Source organism: Apodemus sylvaticus, chromosome 2 (genome assembly GCF_947179515.1).
Source record: "Apodemus sylvaticus chromosome 2, mApoSyl1.1, whole genome shotgun sequence".
Classification (NCBI taxonomy): Eukaryota; Metazoa; Chordata; class Mammalia; order Rodentia; family Muridae; genus Apodemus; species Apodemus sylvaticus.
Genome location: NC_067473.1, coordinates 83571255 through 83592717, shown reverse-complemented (window position 1 = coordinate 83592717; position 21463 = coordinate 83571255). Strand labels below are relative to the sequence as shown.

Below are 21463 nucleotides of genomic sequence, written 5' to 3'. Positions count from 1 at the left end.
AACTTCAGTTAAGATTGTTTCAATCTTTTTTTCTATTTAGAATGATGTTAGCTGTGGGTTTCTTGTATATGTCTATCTTCTTAGTTACTGTTCTCTTGATGTGTAGAGACACCATGGTCAAGGTTTCCTTTTAAAGGAAAACATTTAATTGAGGCTTTGCTTGTCATTTTAGAGAGCTAACCCATGATCATCATGGCAGGAATCAAATAGAAATGGTGCTGGAGCAGCATCTGAGAGCTTTACATCCTTATCAACAGGAAGCAGGCAGAAAGAGAGAGGAGGGGCGTGGAGTGGAGGAGATAGGATGGGAGAGGAGAGCAGAAGAGATTACTTGACATGGGTTCTTGAAACCTTAAAGCCCCTTCCCCCAGTGACACATCTCCTCCTGCAAGGCCATACCTCCTAATCCTCTCCAAATAGTTCTACTCACTGAGGACCAAACATTTAAATGCAGGAAACTTTGGGGTCATTCTCATTCAAACTATCATAATAATTCTTATTATGGTATATTCATTCTACTTTTATCGTGAATACATGTTGGATTTTGTCAAAGGCTTTTTCTGCATCTATTAAAATAATCATCTGATTATTTTTTGTTTTTAAGTCTATTTTTGTGATTTACTACATCTAGGGAGTTGTGGTTGTTGAGCCATCCCTCCATTTCAGGTATAAAGCCAGTTGGTCATGTGATATCATTTTTAAGTATATCTGTATCTTGTTTGCAAGTATTTTGTTGAGCAATATTTAGTCTTTGTTTATCAAGGGAGGATTTCAATCATTTTGAATTTGTAAAGATTTATTTTGTGTTTCTTCTGTATAAGGTCTGTATGAGAAAACTGTGTGCTGCTGAATAGAATATATATACTTTTGGATTTTGGATAGAATAATCTGTTGTCTTTTTGACATATGATATCAGTTAATTCTGATGTTTTTGTTCATTTTATTGTCCAGATGACCTATTGGAGAAAGTTGCATATTGAAATCACCTATTAATGGATTGATGTTAATCTGTGTCTTTTAATCCAGTAGTAGTTTTTTTTTTTTTTAATGAAAATGGGTACCACTGAGTTTGATGAGCAAATAATTAGGATAGTGATATCTTCTTAGTTAACTGCTCCCTTATTTAAAATTAAGTGTCTGCCATTCTCTCTTCTGATTAGTTTTAATTTGGCAATTGTAATAATTGTTGCTTTGTGTTTCTTTCCACAGCCTTTTAACTATATTTACCTTTCAGACTGAGGGATCCCTCACTACCTTTTTTTCAGGTTTGTTTTGTTGATTACAATTATTTTAGGTTATTTATATTGTGGTAAGTTTTTCTTTCACCTTCAAAGGTATGACAGATAGTTTTTCTGGGTATATTAGTCTAGTTTGGCCTTCATAGTCTTTTGCAGCTTGGAATGCATTATTCCAGGTTCTTCTGGCTTTATAATTTACCACTGTGAAATCAGCTGTTATTCTATGGGTTTTCCTTTATATGTTACTTGCAGTTTTTCTCTTGAAGTTTTCAATACATTTTCTTTGACATGTACAATTAATATTTTGATTATGTGGGAATTTTCTTTTCTAGTCTTGTCTATTTGGTGTTCTCTGTGCCTTTTGCTTATGTATTGTTATGTGTTTCTTTGGGTAATCTTTCTTTTATAATCTTTTTGAAGAGCTGGTCTATGACATTAGCTTTAAATTTTTCTCCCTCATCTGTGTCTAGAATTCAAAGGTTTGTTTTTTTCATGATGTCCCATATTTTCTGTGTGTTCCTTTTCTGTCTCTGTCTTTGTCTCTTTCTCTCACTCTCTCCTTTTCTCTATAATTCTTGGTTCCTATTTCTTTCTGTCTTTGTTTCTCTTCCTCCCTCCCTTCTTCCCCCCTCTCTCTTTCTCTCCCTCCCTCCCCATCTCTCAGGTATTTCCACTATAACCAAGAATAAGCTAAGGATATCCACTCATCCTCTGCCTATTCAACACAGTTCTCATAAAGTCTTAACTAGAACAATAAGTGAAAAACATCAAGGAGATACAAAAAGGAAAGAAATCAAAATGTCATTATTTATAGATGTTGTCATAGTTTATATAGGCGACTCTAAAATCTCCACTAGGAAATTCCTATAGTTAATAAAATATTTCAACAAAGTTGCTAGACCCTTGAGGACATCGGTACAGGGAGAAAGTTTCTGAACAGAACACCAATAGCGTATGCTCTAAGAGCAAGAATTGACAAATGGGACCTCATAAAATTACAAAGTTTCTGTAAGGCAAAGGACACCATCAAGAGGACAAATCGGCAACCAACAAATTGGGAAAAGATCTTCACCAATCCTACATCAGATAGAGGGCTAATATCCAATATATATAAAGAACTCAAGAAGTTAGACTCCAGAAAACCAAACAACCCTATTAAAAAATGGGGTACAGAGTTAAACAAAGAATTCTCACCTGAAGAACTTCGGATGGCGGAGAAGCATCTTAAAAAATGCTCAACTTCATTAGTCATTAGGGAAATGCAAATCAAAACAACCCTAAGATTTCATCTTACACCAGTAAGAATGGCTAATATTAAAAATTCAGGAGACAGCAGGTGTTGGAGAGGGTGTGGAGAAAGAGGAACACTCCTCCAGTGCTGGTGGGGTTGCAAATTGGTACAACCACTCTGGAAATCAGTCTGGCGGTTCCTCCGAAAACTGGGCACCTCACTTCCAGAAGATCCTGCTATACCACTCCTGGGCATATACCCAGAAGACTCCCCACCATGTAATAAGGATACATGTTCTACTATGTTCATAGTAGCCCTATTTATAATTGCCAGATGCTGGAAAGAACCCAGGTATCCCTCAACAGAAGAGTGGATGCAAAAAATGTGGTATATCTACACAATGGAGTACTATTCAGCCATTAGAAACAATGAATTCATGAAATTCTTAGGCAAATGGATGGAGCTAGAGAACATCATACTAAGTGAGGTAACCCAGACTCAAAAGGTGAATCATGGTATGCATTCACTAATAAGTGGATATTAACCTAGAAAACTGGAATACCCAAAACATAATCCACACATCAAATGAGGTACAAGAAGAAAGGAGGAGTGGCCCCTGGTTCTGGAAAGACTCAGTGAAACAGTATTCGGCAAAACCAGAACGGGGAAGTGGGAAGGGGTGGGTGGGAGGACAGGGGAAGAGAAGGGGGCTTACGGGACTTTTGGGGAGTGGGGGGGCTAGAAAAGGGAAATCATTTGAAATGTAAATAAATTATATTGAATAAAAAAAAACCAAAAAAACAAAAAAAACAAAAACAAACAAACAAAAAAAACCAAAAAAACAAAAAAAGAAAATTAACATACAAAAATTAGTAGCTTTCTTATATACAAATGAAGAATGGACTGAGAAAGATATCAGGGAAAGAATGAAATTCATAAGAGCCTCAAAAATACAAAATATTCAATATTGTGTGTTAACTTTAATCAAGCAAATGAAAGACTTATGTGATAAACAATTTAAGACACTGAAGAAAGAAACTGAAAAAGATATCAGAAGGTGGGAAAATCTCTCATGCTTATAAATCAGTAGGATTACCGTAGTAAAAATAGCTATCTTCATAAAAGCAATCTACGGATTCAATATAATCCCCCTCAAAATGCCAACAATTTTCACAGAACTTGATAATTTTCAACTTCATATGGAAAAAACAACAAACAAAGAAACAAAGAAAAAATCCTCAGCATAGCTGAAACACTCCTAAATAATAAAAAAAAATTCTGCTGGATTTATCACTACCCCTGATGTAAAATTGTACCACAGAGATGTAGTAATAAAAATAGCATGGAATTTCACAAAACAAACATATGGATCAATGGAATTGAATTAAAGGCGCAGATATAAATCTACATACCCAAGTGTTAGAGGCACAGAGGATTTGGGCTCATAGACAAACACTAGAGGAACCACACAGGTTAAACACACAGGTTCTCTTTTCAAAGTGAGAGTTGTATAATCTGTTTTCTTCCCAGAAAGCTTGGAATACACATGGTTAATAGCCTGGTGACCGTTGTGATATCTCTGTGACGGAGACCACACCAGATCCTCCCAAGACCTCTGTCTTGAGCTTGTTTGTTCCAGTTAATTTGTAGACCCAACAAATTAACTATATGGAAGTTAACTTTGTGGAAGCTGTTATTTGTAATTTACAAAGAGTTTTGATGTAGTCATGTCCTTAGCTTTGTTGTGCAGGGGACTGAGTTAATTATTAACATGAAAAATTTCACCAAATTGTCTAGTGTGTGTGTGTAGTAAACTAAACTACTTGGGTCAGACACTCAAAGTTTGAATCAACGTGGGCTACTGAGTTTTGCTGAACTAAACTACCTTCTTGCCTCACTTGGGCATGAAACTAGAAAAAAAAATCATCTGCAGTGAGGTAACCCAGACCCAGAAAGACAATTTGTTTTTTTGTGGATTTTAGTTGTTATGTCATTGATTAAAAAAAAAAAACCTACAATTTCCACAAAGTTAGTGAAGAATAAGAGATTGGGGTGGGGGCAGGAATGGATTTATTTCATTAAGAAGAGGAAATAGTTTTGGGTAGACAGAAGTGGGAAGAATGGGTGGATTAAAGAGGGACTGAGTAAGAAATAGGCAAGGAAGGGAGTGCATAGAGGGACAGCTAAAACTAAGGATCACCTTGGGGGATTGCATGAACCCTAATTCAGTAGATGCTTCCTAAAATATATACATATATAAAAACAATCTAAATGAAATAGAGAGGTAACAGGGGAGAGGGAACTCCATCTTGATATCACTTATCACCAAACAAAACTTCCACTATGAGAAATGTGTAACATCTACTCTGGAAACCTGCCTGTGACCATCCGGGCTAAGGCCAGGATCCACAGAGGAGACAAGGAGACAGTGAGGGAGGAGTGAGTCATGCATGGGGGTCTGGAGAACTGTGCATCCTGACTGGTAGTTGAGGTGCTTCATTATTTATATAGAACTCCTTGGACAGGGATAGATTCATGTAGCTGTGAAACATACAGCTTATCATTTTGTTCCCTGCACATGTGTTTTGACTTCCTCTTGGTCATAAGTTTAGTAGTCATTGATAAACAATGACCAAACAGATTTATCTTTTGCAATCATTTTCCATCATCAACTCCATAAACCAGTATTTAAAAATCTCAAAGCATATTTTGCCAAAGCCTAACAGCTGTTCTTAGGCTGGTAGCTTCTGCAGTTTTAAAGGCACTAGACAGAAAGAAAATCTCCAAGCCAGCCTGGGAAGACTGCCATGCCCCAGGCAGTGAACTATCAGCTCAAATTGTCAGAATGCTAATTGTCATTAGGTCCAAGAAAAATCTTCAGGTCAGAGTTGCTGTGGTTATTATTCAATTCCTGTCATTTTTTTTTGTTTTGTTTTTTTTTTAAGTTTAATATAGTTTTATATTTTTTTTTATTTGATATAATTTATTTACATTTCAAATGATTTCCCCTTTTCTAGCCCCCCCCCCCCACTCCCCGAAAGTCCCGTAAGCCCCCTTCTCTTCCCCTGTCCTCCCTCCCACCCCTTCCCAGTTCCCCGTTCTGGTTTTGCCAAATACTGTTTCACTGAGTCTTTCCAGAACCAGGGACCACTCCTGCTTTCTTCTTGTATCTCATTTGATGTGTGGATTATGTTTTGGGTATTCCAGTTTTCTAGGTTAATAACCACTTATTAGTGAGTGCATACCATGATTCACCTTTTGAGTCTGGGTTACCTCACTTAGTATGATGTTCTCTAGCTCCATCCATTTGCCTAAGAATTTCATGAATTCATTGTTTCTAATGGCTGAATAGTACTCCATTGTGTAGATATACCACATTTTTTGTATCCACTCTTCTGTTGAGGGATACCTGGGTTCTTTCCAGCATCTGGCAATTATAAATAGGGCTGCTATGAACATAGTAGAGCATGTATCCTTATTACATGGTGGGGAATCCTCTGGGTATATGCCCAGGAGTGGTCAATTCCTGTCATAATACAATGTTTATATCTATGTAGATTTTATATGTCTAATCTTCTTGCACAAGCTAACTTTTGTAAGAAAAGGGGGTCTTAATACTTCATTATTTTATCATTTATCCACATGATTCTTTGTCCATCAGTATAAGCCCCTGTGTAGGGCAGAAATAACTTCAGCCAACCTATCTTTGTTGCTGTATCTTTTCCTAAAGGGGCATACATATGTGGCCCCAAACTTATATTGCCTCACATAATCACTGGAGTGAACAGGAAGAAGAGGTCTTTAGTCTGATCTGCTGCCAATTTCTCTAGCCCAGTGAATCTTGCTTACCTTTTAAAGTTTACTTTGTTCTGTTATCTTGTTCCTGAGTAAGTACAGGGGCAGATGTTCTGAGAGAATCTTGGAGCCAGTGTCTCATAAGGAGATCTCTGGCATTTTCATGTGAGTCACAACCTCCAGTGCACAAGAAAGACCTTCAAGTAAAGCCAGATAAGGATTTTCCCTAAAAGTGCAGCGGTAGTATGTTCAGGACGTTCCTGGCTAAGCTTAAAAGCAGTACTCTTGGGAGAAGGCATATATGACTCATAAGAAACTTTCCATCAATCCAATATCCTCAAGTTATACAAATATTAAAAGCCCCCCAAGCGTGCAACACATTGAGATCAAAACCAAAACTGAAAGATGGCATAGTAATAGCTCAGATTTGCTGGGTCTTTGTCAAGCAGATGTCCTGGATTTATGTCTTTCACTGTTCCCATTAGACACGGCTGTGCTAGGAACCCCCAAACAACTCAGGCTGTTGGTTGTTCATCACAAACTAATACTAAGGCCTTATTCTTGAAGCCAAAACCTACCAAATTCATTAAGCATGGATAATTCAAGCTAGTGTCAAAGTAGAGACTTCACCTCTATTGATTAGTGTTCATAGACCTGGAAAGTACTGTTCGTACTACCAAAGGAGAGAAAGGTAAGCATCATCTCAACTATCCTAAAATCTACAATGATAACCTGCCTCCAAGATATGCTGACAGAATAGTAGCACAAAGCTTTTGAGACTCACCAGCCAATAGCTGACTTAATGCATGTGCTCTATGAGATGAAACCTATTCCCAATATTGATTGAATAGCCAAGAACCTGAGACTATATATACCAGGAACTGAGGAGAAAACCTATACACCATTCTCCTAAGGTGGCTTAGCAATAAAATGGGTCCCAATGACATTGTGCTATTCTCTTTGATCTGTGTCTCATTTAGACACAGATCAGAGAAACTTCTCCAGCACCAGAAACCCACACTCAGAAAATATGCAAAGAGCACGAAACCTTGAAACACTTTGCCCTACATGGAATGTATCAGTCAAATCTTTCCCCTTATCATTCAGGGAACTCTGAGGAAGAGGAAATGGAAAGGCTATACGAGCCAGAGGGGATGGAGGTTTACAAGGAAACAAGGCCTTCTATATAAAATACTATGAACACACATATAATCTCAGAGACAGAGGCAGCATGCAAAAGACTTATGGGTGTCTACACAAGATATGGTTCTAGAGCAAAAAGGAGAAGTGGACCTGTAACTGATTCCTAACTCAGAAATCATCTCTAATTGATAGGCACTTGTAAACGAAAAATTAAAAACTAATACTCTAAGGTATCCCTCAACAGAAGAGTGGATGCAAAAAATGTGGTATATGTACACAATGGAGTACTATTCAGCCATTAGAAACAATGAATTCATGAAATTCTTAGGCAAATGGATGGAGCTAGAGAACATCATACTAAGTGAGGTAACCCAGACTCAAAAGGTGAATCATGGTATGCACTCACTAATAAGTGGATATTAACCTAGAAAACTGGAATACCCAAAACATAATCCACACATCAAATGAGGTACAAGAAGAAAGGAAGAGTGGCCCCTTGTTCTGGAAAGACTCAGTGAAGCAGTATTCGGCAAAACCAGAATGGGGAAGTAGGAAGGGGTGGGTGGGAGGACAGGGGGAGAGAATGGGGCTTAAGGGACTTTCGGGGAGTGGGGGGCTAGAAAAGGGGAAATCATTTGAAATATAAATAAAAAATATATCGAATAAAAAAAACCAAAAAGCTAAAATTAAAATTAAATTGAAAAAAAAAAAAGAAGAGACAAAAAGAGTCTAGATCCAGATTAGAGGAGAGGTGGGGAGGAACTGGTACAGACTGGGGAGAGAAAACACTAATCAGAATATATTGTATGAAAAAATTTATTTTCAATAAAATTTAATTAGGGCATAGTGATGCAAATTGTAATTTCAGAGCTGGACAGTCAAAGACAGGAGAATTCCTGGGGCTACCTGGACTATCCTGTTCTATTTGACAAGTCTCAGATCACAATGAGAGATGCTCACTCAAAATACAAGGTAAATACAATATGGCGATAAGTCAAGGTTGTCTCCAAGCCTCCATGTGCACATACATTTGCATCCTTGTGCATACACATACACACACACACACACACACACACACACAAACACATTGTATAACACATATGTATAGATTTTTATTTACCAATATTTAATAATTGTAGAAGAAATGAAGTGAAAAGAAATAGGATATGCAGCTCATAAGTAACACATTAAGTAAAAAAATGGAAAATCTAAATTCACATTATTTTATTATCCAATGAAATTATAAATAGGAAACAGAATTAAAGCTGCAATAGGATATTTAAACTGTTATTAAAGATTTAGAGTAAATTAAAATATATTCCAAAGAAGCTTAAAAAGTCACTATCACCAAGGAGCTTCTTTGAGTAACTTCAGCATCAAGAGAATATTTATGATATAAAGTAAAAATGGAAGTATAAAAGATTTCATGTGGAAATATCAATTTAAGGTGTACAATGAACTTAAAGAGCTCTATACTTCTTGGCAGCAGAAATGTCGAAGAATATTTATATATGGTATTGCAAATTTTATTTAAATCATATGAAGAATCTTGCTTTGGTGCTTGAACCATTAAAGTTTAAGAAGAATATTTTTTAGGAAAAAAATGTTGGGAGTTGTACCAGCATGGAGCCTTTAAACCTCTGTGACTCCAGTTCCAGAGTATCCCATGAGTTCTTCTGACTTCTCTGGTCACCAGGAATACAAACATGCATACATGATGGAACACCATTTATACTTATAAATAAAATAAATAAATTTCTTTTTTTTAAAGAAGAGAAAACTTCTTTAAAAAATCTGGTGTCATTTTGACCTCAAGTTTTTCAGCACATTGATTATTCTCTTATCAGAACTGATTTGTACCAAAGGAGTAATTGTAGGATAGGCATTCATGACAAACATTTGAACAGTCAGGACAACTGGGTCATACATCCATAACAGGATTGAAGTGAACGAGATGATGAAGTCCACCCAGTACATGACCACAAAGAAAACCACCAGCAGCAAGATGGTCTGGGTGGCCCTTTTCTCAGGGGATGCTCTCAGGTGGATGATGCTATGAAGATGCTTGCATTGCCTCTGATGTCTGTGCAGGATAATCACCATGTGTGTACTTGTGGTCATCATGACTCCTACGAGAAATACATCTCTGGACATTGCCACTGTTAACATCAGTCCCCTGATGATGTGGTTCACAGGGAGGAGTAAGCAGGATTTAGAGACCTTCATCTGGTGGGTCTCACTTATATTGGTAAAACCAGCAACAAAAAAGAACCACCTACTACTGAATAACAAATTGAAGGACCAAAGATAGAAAAAGGCATGGATGATGTATTTTTGTACATTATGCTTAAATCTTGCCAATAGTGAGGTACTGGGACTGATAGTGACAGCCTGAAACACACTCAGGAGGCAGGTGATGCAGATAGAGAGGCCTCTCATAACTCTGTTTATGTAAAAAATTGTCTTACATTTGACGTCATTCCCAAATTTTAGTGACTCTGATATGTCTGCAAACAAAGTGTCCCCTCCAGTGAGGATCATCATCATGTGAATGAAAGTTAGTTGACAGGAGATCAGGTCTGTGGGTTTAGGTCTGTGACCTAGGATTATGAAAGTATAGAACAAAAAGAGAAACATATTGGCTAGGATTCCAAGTCCAGCTTGGAAGTAAAGGACAGTATTTGATGAGGACATAAGTGAAAAGACTATTGTAAAAGCTGAGAGGAAAAACAAGCAGAGAGGAAGCATATTTCAAATATCTATAAAAAATAATAGAGCATACATCTAACTTGTGATTAATAGTCTCTCTCTATGTATATATATATATATATATATATATATATATATATATTCTGTTTTACCTACTCATAATTGATATTCTATGTCTATTACTTCTTTTCAAGTATGTATTTTATTAGATATTTTCTTTATTTGCATTTCAAAAGTTATCCCCTTTCCTGGTTTCCCCTCTGAAAATACCCTATCCCATCCCTCCTTCCCCTGCTCACCAACCCACCCACTCCAGCTTCCCTGTCCTGGCATTATTACTTTTAATGTTCAAGACTGTATATCATAGCCTAAATTTCTATATGCTTTACATGTATCTCACATATATCTCATATTATAGAAAATGCATGCATTCAGTGACATCTATACAAAATACTTTTTGTGCCTTTTTTTAAATTAATTAATTAATTTATTTTTATTTACATTGCAAATAATTTCCCCTTTTCTGGGTCCCCACTCCCTGCAAGTCCCATAAACCCTCTTCCGTCCCCCTATTCTTTTTGTGCCTTTATTGCATTTGAACCTCATGCATTAGAAAACCATTCCTATTGATTTAAATTGTCTCATTTTGTAATTATCACCTAAACCAGTAATGATGAGCACAGCATATTGATCATGTTTGTGCAACTCAACAAGAATCATGTCAGTCTGGGAAAAAACATCACAACAGGAATTCAAAAACTAAGGTGTCAGTCTCAGTATATGATTTTATTTGTGCTCTATTTTGCAACTATCCATGTTTTAACCCATAATTCTAACAGAATTACAGTTTTAATTCATGATAAATTCACTATTTTAATCAGCAAAATGTGTTTTGCAATTCATCTGTTTTTACATTTCTTTTTCCAAAAAAATTTTACATCACCAGAATTTGGAATTAGAGACATAGATACAATTGGAGATCATTAATGTACTTTTCACACTCTATTAATTGCATAACAATTAATTGTAGTCCTAAATGGCCTCCCAGTTCAGTTCCCATCCAATTTCAACCCTTTGTGAACTCTACTCCAGGTAACTGAAAGGTATCATAACAAACACTAATTTTCTTTTCTTTTTGTGAGGGAAGGAAGTTAAGTCATTAACAGTATGATTCCTTAAGGCTTTTCCAGCCATCCATGTTGTTAATTTACCAATCTCCTCCACCTTCTGTGGTTCTCTCCCTTACCTAAAAACCCACCCATTTTTTCCATTTTCCTTATTAGACCAATTATATTCTGCGACTCTTCTTTAGTCTCCTCCCAGCTTCTTTTGGATTTACCTCCCTCCCCCTTCCTAAAAAGCTCCCCTTTTCCATTTTCTACTTGCATCACACCATTTCCCTTTTCTTTACCTCTTTCTTCTCCCTCAACCTCCCTAGGCACCTCTCATCCCCTCCTTTCCCATTTCCCTTATGAGATCACTTGTGTTCTGCTATTCTCTCTATTGCTTCCAACCGCCCCCACCCCCCCTCAGCCCTATCCTGGCAATTGTCCTGTTTTACATTCCTGATTTCTGGAGTTTCTATGGGCTACACATCACATTTGAAGACGTGAAGCTCTCCAATAAAAGAGAACATGTGACTCTAAGACAAACACATGGATTTTCAACATGTTATGCCAAACATGAACTCACTGAAGATGACCATAGAGTGATCCTGTTTTGAAATCTCTGTTTTAAAGAGATTTCTTGCCATGCAATGAAAATCAAGATCCCCAGTGTTATCATACATCATCAATACCTTTGGTGTCTATGTAAGTTATTTGTCCTGGTTACCAAGATCAATTTAATATTGAATTAATTTAATTCAGTGCTTTAAAGTCAGCTTTATGATAAAGAAATAAAAATGAATAAACTGACTTGTATTAAAGAGTGTCAAATTATATATTCAAGTACACCAATATATTTCACATATATAGGTACATGCATGTATGCATGGAAACTATGCAGAAATTAGTGGATGAGACAATCCTATAACATTTATGTGTATATGATACCATGAATCACATTTTTTCTCTCTTTTTAAAATTTTTTTATTCGATATAATTTATTTACATTTCAAATGATTTCCCTTTTATGCTTACATAATTTTTGCTCCTAAAAAACTTAATCTTGCCATAGTCAAACATTTAATTCTCTCAGCAACATATATTTTTAGTAACTATATAGTGATGCTCTGTCTTTTAAAAGTTCCAGGATAAGAGCTCGGGTAATCGTTCAGTGGTTAACAGCATTTTTACTCTCGCAAATGACAGGAGTTAGATTTCTAACAATGACATGGTGGCTCATAACCATCCATAAATCTAATTCCAGGGGATACATTACCCTATCTAACCCAGGCATGCAAGTGGCACACAGACATACATGCAAGCAAGCACTCATCTTTATAAATAAAAGAAGTATTAAAGAAACAAACAAACAAACAAATGCTCTACAATAATGCTTGATTCAAGCCTTAGTCTCCGAACTGAAAGAACTATAGCTATAGCACAATTCTAATTTTAAAATTGCAAATATATATAGAATCATTTATTATTGTATATCTTCAACTTATTAATGTTGCACATGTGTGATGAGTCATGCAAAAAGATGATACTATAAGGTAAAAGACTGTAATCTAAAATGTCTTTTCTTATCTGTAGGATATGCATCTCCTCACTCTATTTCATATTCATTGTTATGTTAATGTTTATCACATACAGAAAATGACATATCCTCTGACTCATCAAGCAGAATCTTTCTCTGGGGTTCACTGAAACTGAGACTGGACCAGGAAGTTCCGGAGTTACCATGGCCACAAACTGGATTGTTAATGTATGCATGCCCTGAGAAAAGGCATTTGTTTTATTTGAAAAAAAACTTGCAATGCTGGGGTCAATCTAAAAATTTTGGACATTCTAGGAAAGCACTCTAGTACTGTGACATGCATGCTCTCAAGCTCCAATATTTTGTTGCTTGTTTTTTGTTTCTGGTTTTAAGACAAGACCTCACTATATAGGTGATGCAGGCTTGACTTTGCTATGTAGCGCAAAATGTTCTCAAATTTTTACTCTTTATTCTTTTGCCTCCTGAGTGATGGAATTAATGGTGTGCATATCAATCGGAGCCATTCATTTTAATTTAAAATTTAATTATTTGTCAGAGATTGGTATTTGATAACTCTGGCAGTTCCATAACAAACCAATAAAAAAGCTTATAATGTAATGCTAACTAAAAAGTCATAAAATAGAAGACAACATCAGAGATAAAGCCTACAAAGTTGTATAGTTTTAAGGAGAATTGGATCCTCTGTGACACACTGACTATGCACTGTATACACCCCTCACAGTCTACAGGAGTGTGCAGGTCAGGGCTGTTCAGGTTGGTGTGAAAACACAGGCACATATTCAGAGCAGACATTGTAAATGTCATTGTTGTGCTTCTGGATTTCAAAATTACTTTAAGTTGTAAACTTTAGTTGTAGGTACTAAACCTCAAAGTGTATCCATAAACATTCATAATAGTGGAGAAGCCATAACTATGAAACTTACCCATAGCAAAACACTAAGCAGTCTGGAGGCAGATGTCTGAAGAGAGCTGCAGCAAAGTTAACCAAGAGCTGCTTCATCTACATCTGCATTCTGAGAAAAATCGGTTTACTTTCTCATTGCTGTAATATTTGACTTTAGAAGTCTTGTTTTATGGCTGTCTCTGTATTCTGCTTTGTAACAATTTAATAATACAATGAATATACAAATATATGAGATCAGAGGTATCATGTTTTTGAACTGTTCTTTGGAAACTGATGTAATTGGAAGCACACAGCACTGACTAGAATATTACAGTCTCACACTTATGAGCCAGTTCCCTGAGATGAAGCAGCGGCAGCAGAAGTGTCGCTGTGAGACTGTGAAGTAGTTACACCCAGAACTTCATCATAAGTTGCATGGCATGAGTTTGGGAAAGATATGAAAATGTTACCTAAAAATGTGTGTGCATGTGCGTGTGTGTGTGCACGAGCGCACGCACGTGTGTGTGTGTGTGTGTGTGTGTGTGTGTGTGTGTGTGTGTGTGAAATTATTGGACTACTGGGTCTAAAACTAGATAAATAGCATAGTGTATGTTAGGACTGTGATCATGAATAACTATATCACCTGAGTGAAAAACTGAGGGTTATATAATGTTATGTTCATGAAAATAAAGTGGGGTTTAAGGAAAATGGAAAATATATCCTGTTTTTTGGTTGACTTAATGAGATCAGCAGGCTCTTCCAAGTGCACCAGTGAGTTACACAAACTGAAAATTCTGTAATAGTTGTAAACATAAAATAATGCTTATATCATGTGGTTTTTGTGGTGTGTCTACTCTGTGGCCAGTGACTTAATAACATTAACTGGCAGCATTTTGTTGCATTTTTAATATTTTTCTGTATTATATCAGTGTGTGTGTGTGTGTGAGTGTGCGTGTGTGTGCGAGAGAGAGAGAGAGAGAGAGAGAGAGAGAGAGAGAGAGAGAGAGAGAGAGAGAGTGAGTTCCACCATGTAGTTCAGACTGACTTTAATCAAACACATTATGCTCCTGCCTTAGCCTTGAAAGCATTGGGATCTTAGGCCTGTGCCAGCACACATGCCTGTATTGTGTATTTGATTCTCTTATGTACATTAATAAATACTATTCTAGCAAAATAAAGATGGATTTGTAATATTCAATTACAACTTAAATTTAATATTTAAGTTAATTTAATATTTAATTTAATATTTAATTTAACTTAATATTCAATAAACTTAAATTTACTTAGCATTCTTGGGGGGTATATTTTAGCAAGTAATTGTATTTATAACTATTAGAGGAAACTGGGAATTTTTACTTTACATAATTTAATCCTTCTGGAAAATTTCAAATGTTTTCTCAATGCTAATGGATAACCTATTTATTATAACATCAAAACAATGTTACAAAGTGCAGCTTAGAAAATAAGAAATATTAAAACTGAATTTTACTTAAAACACCCAAAATACTGAAAATTTCCCATTTACATTTTTATAAGGATAAATTTACAAAGATTTCATGAATAAGTAAGGTTAAGTATTCAGATACGTCTGAGGTATCCAGAAAAGATCATTTATTTATTAAAAATCAATGCAATAGAAAAAATCTATTTAAAAAATTTAAATGTATTTTATAATGTTAAAAACATATTTTGTTTTCATAGGCCATGAATTGAAACTTTTCTAAGAATTCCTAAATATGTAAATTTAGCAGACTAGAAAATTATTGATAAACATTAAATAAGTTTTATTTGCTGGATATTTCTAGCTTAAGTTTCATGTAAACAAAGGAATATAGTCTGCTAATGAGAAAATTATTAAAATGAGAAAATACAAAATAAAATTTAAATGTATCTTAACATTTTAAATGTAGTCCTGTAATGCCATAAATGTGTGCTCTATGTTTTTCACCCTCTATTTCAAGTGTTTTGTGACAGGAATGGAAAACTAACAAAATTGCTATTACCTAGGTAGAAATATGTTCTTACAATTATTAGAGTACACCCTCAGGATTATCCATAGTCATATATACTGGTTAAAATAATTTACTTGGGGTTACTTTTTACATAAGTGTTAGTGTACACCCATTGTAAAAAAGTGATAGCTTTCATGACATACCCATTGATCATCTTCATCCTATGAACCTTTCACGACTCTATTCAACCTTCTTCAGAGCCCTGCCTTCTTCCCAATAGCCCCGTTCTACTGTCATGTATCTATCTATAACTATGTCTATATCTATGTCTATGTCTATATCTATACGTGTGTGTGTGTGTGTGTGTGTGTAATCCTGAGATACTATATTTTCACATTAAGTGAAATCCATGTTCATTTATAAATCCTTTCACTGATATTTCCAAGTCTGTAGCATTTGTTGTGTTTGCTTATGATACGTTACTGCTCAAAAGTAAAATTCTAAGCAGAGAATAATCACTTATTATAGAAAACCCTGTTTCATTCTAACACCTATTCACAACTATCACTATAATGAATAAAAGAAACACTCACCCAGCTGGGCCTTTGATGATAAACCTCCATGTAGAATGAGGCCCTGAGAAGTAGTTATAAGGAAGAAATGTAATCAGCTCATCTCCCTTAGACAGATAATTATCATGTCATCTGTAAAAGTCAGTTTTGACCTTGTGGTTGTTACAAAGTGGCACCATCAAATGGAAAAGTGAACTTCCCTAATTTCAGGAGAATAGTAGAGTAGGAACAGCTGAGCTCTGGGTTTCCCATGTGAGTTATTCTCTCCAGGCCACGCATGGATTAAATGATCCCAGTCCTTGTGAACAAAACAAAAGTAACAATAATTATATCCCAGTTAAAAGACGTAATAAAACATTTTAGCTTCCCCAAAGTAAATTTACTTCTTCCAAAACATTCACAGAGGTCTCTGTTCATACTTACCTGACAGTGGCTTTGGGGTCTCCCTTAGAAATTAAGAGCTCTTTTGATACAATTAAGAAAATGTTAACTTCTCCAAACACGTTCAGGAAAAGTAATCTTTTTTTTACAGAGCACATATAATTGAGGTAATATATTATCAGCAGAAATTAAGTTTAGTGGCTGGGATTTAGCTCAGTTGCTAGAGAGCATGCCTAAAATCTATTGTGTATTTGGGACACTGTCAAAAAACAAAAACAGAAAAACCAAACCTTCAAACTATACATATAGGTAAGGGAGAAGAATCTCAAGTCAAAGGGAAAGGACCAGATCTTCAAAAAGTTAAAAGAAGAAAACTGCCCTTAATTAAGAAAGGCAAACCTAGAGAAATACAGGAAGTAAACAGAACACTGAGAGCAAGAGAGAGAGAGAGAGACAGAGAGAGAGGGGGGGAGAGAGAGAGAACACAGAAAAGATAATTTCCAAGGTATTTCATAGTTACACTAAATATACAGAACAAAAAAAAGTGTATTAATAGCTGCAAGAGAATAATAGCAAATTACAAGTGGAAGAAAAACCCACCAAAAACCAGCTGATTTTTCAAGAGGAAAAGTTAGAAGAGCCTGGAACAATATATCCCAAATACTAAATAACATCCATCTAATATGATATACCCAGAAAAATTACTGTCATGTTTGAGGGAAAAAGAAAAATTTTCTACATTAACAACCTCAAAAATAATTAAATTCAACAAACAAAACTTCAAGAAAATACATGGAACATTATTTTGCCCTGAAAAGAACAATAATGAAAGCAGCGAGACTGTGGAAAAAAAAATATGAAACTATAATTAATAAAACAAGTACTACGGAGTCATCAACATGGTGACCAGAAGTAACACAAACATTTGAATGATAATTTAAGCATGATTGGCCTCTGTAATCCACTCAAAAATCACAGAGTGCCTGAAAGGATCAAGAAACCAAGCCCATCTGCTTTCTGCCGACAAGAAACACAGCATAGTTTTAAATACTATGTCAATGTAAAGGAATCATAAGTACACCAATCAAATGGAACCAGGAAGAAAGTAGCAGTCACTATCCAAACATCTGTTAAACTAGGTTTTGCCCTAAAACTAATTAGATGAGATGAAGGGGGACACTTCTTTCTAATCAAGGGAACAGTGAACCTAGAAGAAACTACTACCTTAAACATACATACACTAAACTCAGGGATACCTAATTTCTTTGTTATTTGTTTCTAAGGTTTTAAAAAACTGTTAATTATTTATTTGTGAATTTCACATTGTGTACCAGAATTCCCTTCTCCTTGTACTGGTTCTCCACCATTGCAAAGTCCCTCCGAACAAAGAGATAATCTCATTATGGAATCTGTGGTGTGTCACAGTTGTCCCACAGTATATATTCATCTTTGTCTACACTTCTTTCTTACAAATTTCATTGCAATGACTTGTTGCTCTCTGGTGGTATGAGACCTCTGGCCTCTGTTACTCTATGAGTACTGGAACCTCATTGAGACTCCTCTCAGTTATCCTGTTGCCCTGTGTCATGGAGATCCTGTAGCTTTGGCTTAGTAGAACCTGCACTTTGTGCACAGTGCTAGTTCATTGATTGGGTAGATGTTGAGGCAGGCCAATTCAAAGGCCTGCATCTGAGCCTGAGAGGTATCTGAGCTTGTCAGCCTGCTGAATCACACTTCCATTCCCTTGTAACCAGATCATCTACAACCCTGCAACCAGGGACAGCTATATACTGCTGCTCAGATGAGGTGTAGGGCTTGCTTTCAAAGTGTTGCAGCATATGAGGGGAAGGTATAGCTCTGTTGGGACAACTTTCCCACCCACCTCTGGTGGTAAGAGCAAAAGGGAGAGGAAGGGACTACTGTGTAGCCACTACACAGTAGACAGGAAACAGGACCAGCTCTCCCATACTCAAGCCCTCAGGGATAACTCTCTTGTACCTCCCACATCCCAGTTTAGCTCTACTGTGCTGCACAGGTGAGGAACAGGGCCAGATCTTCTGAGTGCTGCAGCTGGTGAAGGAAAAGTCCAGCTTTCCTGCTTTTATGACCCCAGGGCCAGGTCTCCTGCCTGCCATAGGTGGTAAGGGGAGAGGGAGGAGATGGTATATCTTCCTGGTCCAAGCTACCAGAGGGAGATGAGTGATAAGGTCAGCTCTCCCACATTGAATCCTTAGGGTGGACTCAACTGCAACTCCTGAAATGTGCAGGGAACTCTCTGGAGTACTGCAGCTAGCTAAGGGTGGGGTCAATTAAGTTGCTCTCATGCTTCTAGGGACAGCTTTCCCAGGATGCCCAGGTGAAGGGTGGGCCCAGTTCTTCACAGTCCTCAGACATCAACATGTCCCTAGTGGCAATCCAGTCCAATGATGTCCTCCTATACTTTGGCGGTAACAGACCGTTAATGCAGGGCCACAGACCTAGACACCTCCCTTACCTACCAGTGTCAGCACAGGCCAAGACCCCATCATGGTCCCAGGTGGCATCACTGGCTGTTCATATCATGCTGGCTTTTTTTTCTAAGCTAACAATGAGTTCTGCCTTTCTTAATTGTGCTCACATCCTTCTGTTTCTCTGTATTTTCTATTTGCCTATAACTTACTTACTCTTCTTAGCATCCAGGGTCTGAGTATCTGAGTCATTTCAGGAGAGATCTTAGGAATCATATGTCCTGTTAAACCTCTAATGAATTATGGTGTTGGGCAGGGATCATCTTGAGCATGCTTCCCCTCTTTCCCCAGATCTGGGCAGTACCAGACTGGTGTTCATCTCAGGCTAACTCCCTTACTGAGAACCATGGCACCAGTCTAATGGTTGCCCCAGGATTATTCATCTCCTGACTCAGCCATGTGGCCATTTGTGTTGGGCTTACACTTTTCCAGGGGCTGTGGGCCCAGGCTGGGGTCATCTAGCTGGTCTCTGGCTAGTCCCAGCCTGCCTGATGCCAGCGTCATTGTTGTCTTAGGGTAGCTCCCTATTCAGGCCCCCCATCGCTACTAAAATGGTGGTGGTCTCAGGCTCTGTTTTTTCTCAGGGAATGGTTGGTTACTAATCATTCAAATCTGAGAACACTGAGCATAGACATGGCCTCTTCTCTGACACCTCCTGACGCACATGTGACACAGCAGTTATGCAATGCTTCTATTGGTCAGGAGGAGACCCAAATCCATTAAACAAACAAACAAGCAAACAAAAACCAAACAAACATTACTCCTGGATTAAAAGATACAGATTAACATCAATCCATTAATCATAAATGATTTTAATACCCAACATTTTCCAATAGACAGATCATCTGGAGAAAAATAAACAGAAACATCAAATAAATAGATGATACTTATGCATCAAATATACTTAACATGTATCTAGAAAATATTCTAACCAAACAGCAAAGAACACAAATTTCACTCTCATCAATAGTCACTTTTTAAAATTAGACCACATCCTGAAACGAAAGCAAATCATTGAAAATCAAAGTTTAAAATCACTCATTGTATCCAATTTTACCACAGGGCAGTAAAATATTGACAGCAAACAAATCTCTAGTAAGTACAATAAATCTAGAGATTAAACAAGCCATTATAGAATGATCATGATGTCCAAAAAGAAACCAATAGAGAAATAAAAACATCCTGTAACTAAGTGAAAATGAAAATATTAATACAAAACCTCTAGCATACATTGAAAGCAATCTTGTGAGGAAAATTTATAGAGCTCAGTGTCTACATTAAAAACAGAAGCAAACAGCACAAAGAAATGACATGATTACACAACTCAAAACACTGGAACAAACCAAATACAACCTAGTTGAAAGGACGAAATAACAATAAAAGCAGAAATCACAATAGCTTCTTAGAAAAGTAAATATCTAGGCACAAACCTAACTAAAGAACAAATGATTTCAAAAATGAAAACTATGAACACACAAACACATACACACAGACTATAAAACCAAAGTTTGTTCTTTAAAAACATCAATAAGATTGACAAATTCTTAGCAAAATACTTATATAGGTGGAGGAAGAAGATCAAAATAACAAAATTTGAAATGAATATGTGGACAGAACAAAATGCCAGAGTAATTCAGAGAATTATAAAGATTTTACATTAAAATTCTATACTCCAACAAATTGGACAATTTAAAAGAAATTGTAATTTTCTTGATAAATTCAACGTGATGAAGTTGAGATCACATAAGCAACTTAAGCAGAACTATAACCTGAAGTTATAGATGAGTTAACCACAATACTCAAATTTTGTACCAACTTAGAAACAGAAGGAGCACTGTCCAATTCTTTTCATGAGCTCCATTTACCCTAATATGGAAGCCAATAAAAGACCCAACAATAAAAGAATTGCAGAACAATTTTCCTTATGAACATATATGAAAAATTCTGAAAACTACTTGGAAACTGAGTCGAGGAACACATCAAAATGATTATCAATCATGATCAAGTAGGCTTCCATGTCAGAGATGCAGGGATGTTTCAACATACATAAATCAATAATCTAATCTGTCAGGTAAAGGCACTGAAAGATAAAAATGTCTTCAATCTGTTTGATGAAACAAATCACATTAGATGGAAAAAAAGTCCCTTTACAGAATCTAACAACGCTTCATGAGAAAAGCGCTTCAGAGATTAGGGATGTAAGAAACATAATTACACAACAAAGGCAATTTATAATAAATCATATCAGCATATTTTGATTGGAGAGAGAGTATGGTTGGAGAGAGAGATATTTCCACTAAAATGAAGAACAACATAAGAATTGTCAATATTTCTATACTTGCTCAACATGGTACTTGAATTCTTAATTAGAACAATATGAAAACTGAA

At 36.3% G+C, this 21463-nt stretch overlaps 1 protein-coding gene and 1 pseudogene across 1 annotated transcript; both read right to left on the bottom strand.

The window, feature by feature from the left end:
- Nucleotides 1-9207: 9207 nt before the first annotated feature.
- LOC127677491 (vomeronasal type-1 receptor 90-like) lies at nt 9208-10125 on the bottom strand. The gene has a single exon (XM_052172563.1). It carries the CDS (start codon nt 10099-10101, stop codon nt 9208-9210), a length of 894 nt encoding a protein of 297 aa, XP_052028523.1. The 5' UTR covers nt 10102-10125.
- Nucleotides 10126-19661: 9536 nt separating this feature from the next.
- Nucleotides 19662-19778, bottom strand: LOC127679597 (uncharacterized; annotated as a pseudogene).
- Nucleotides 19779-21463: the final 1685 nt, after the last annotated feature.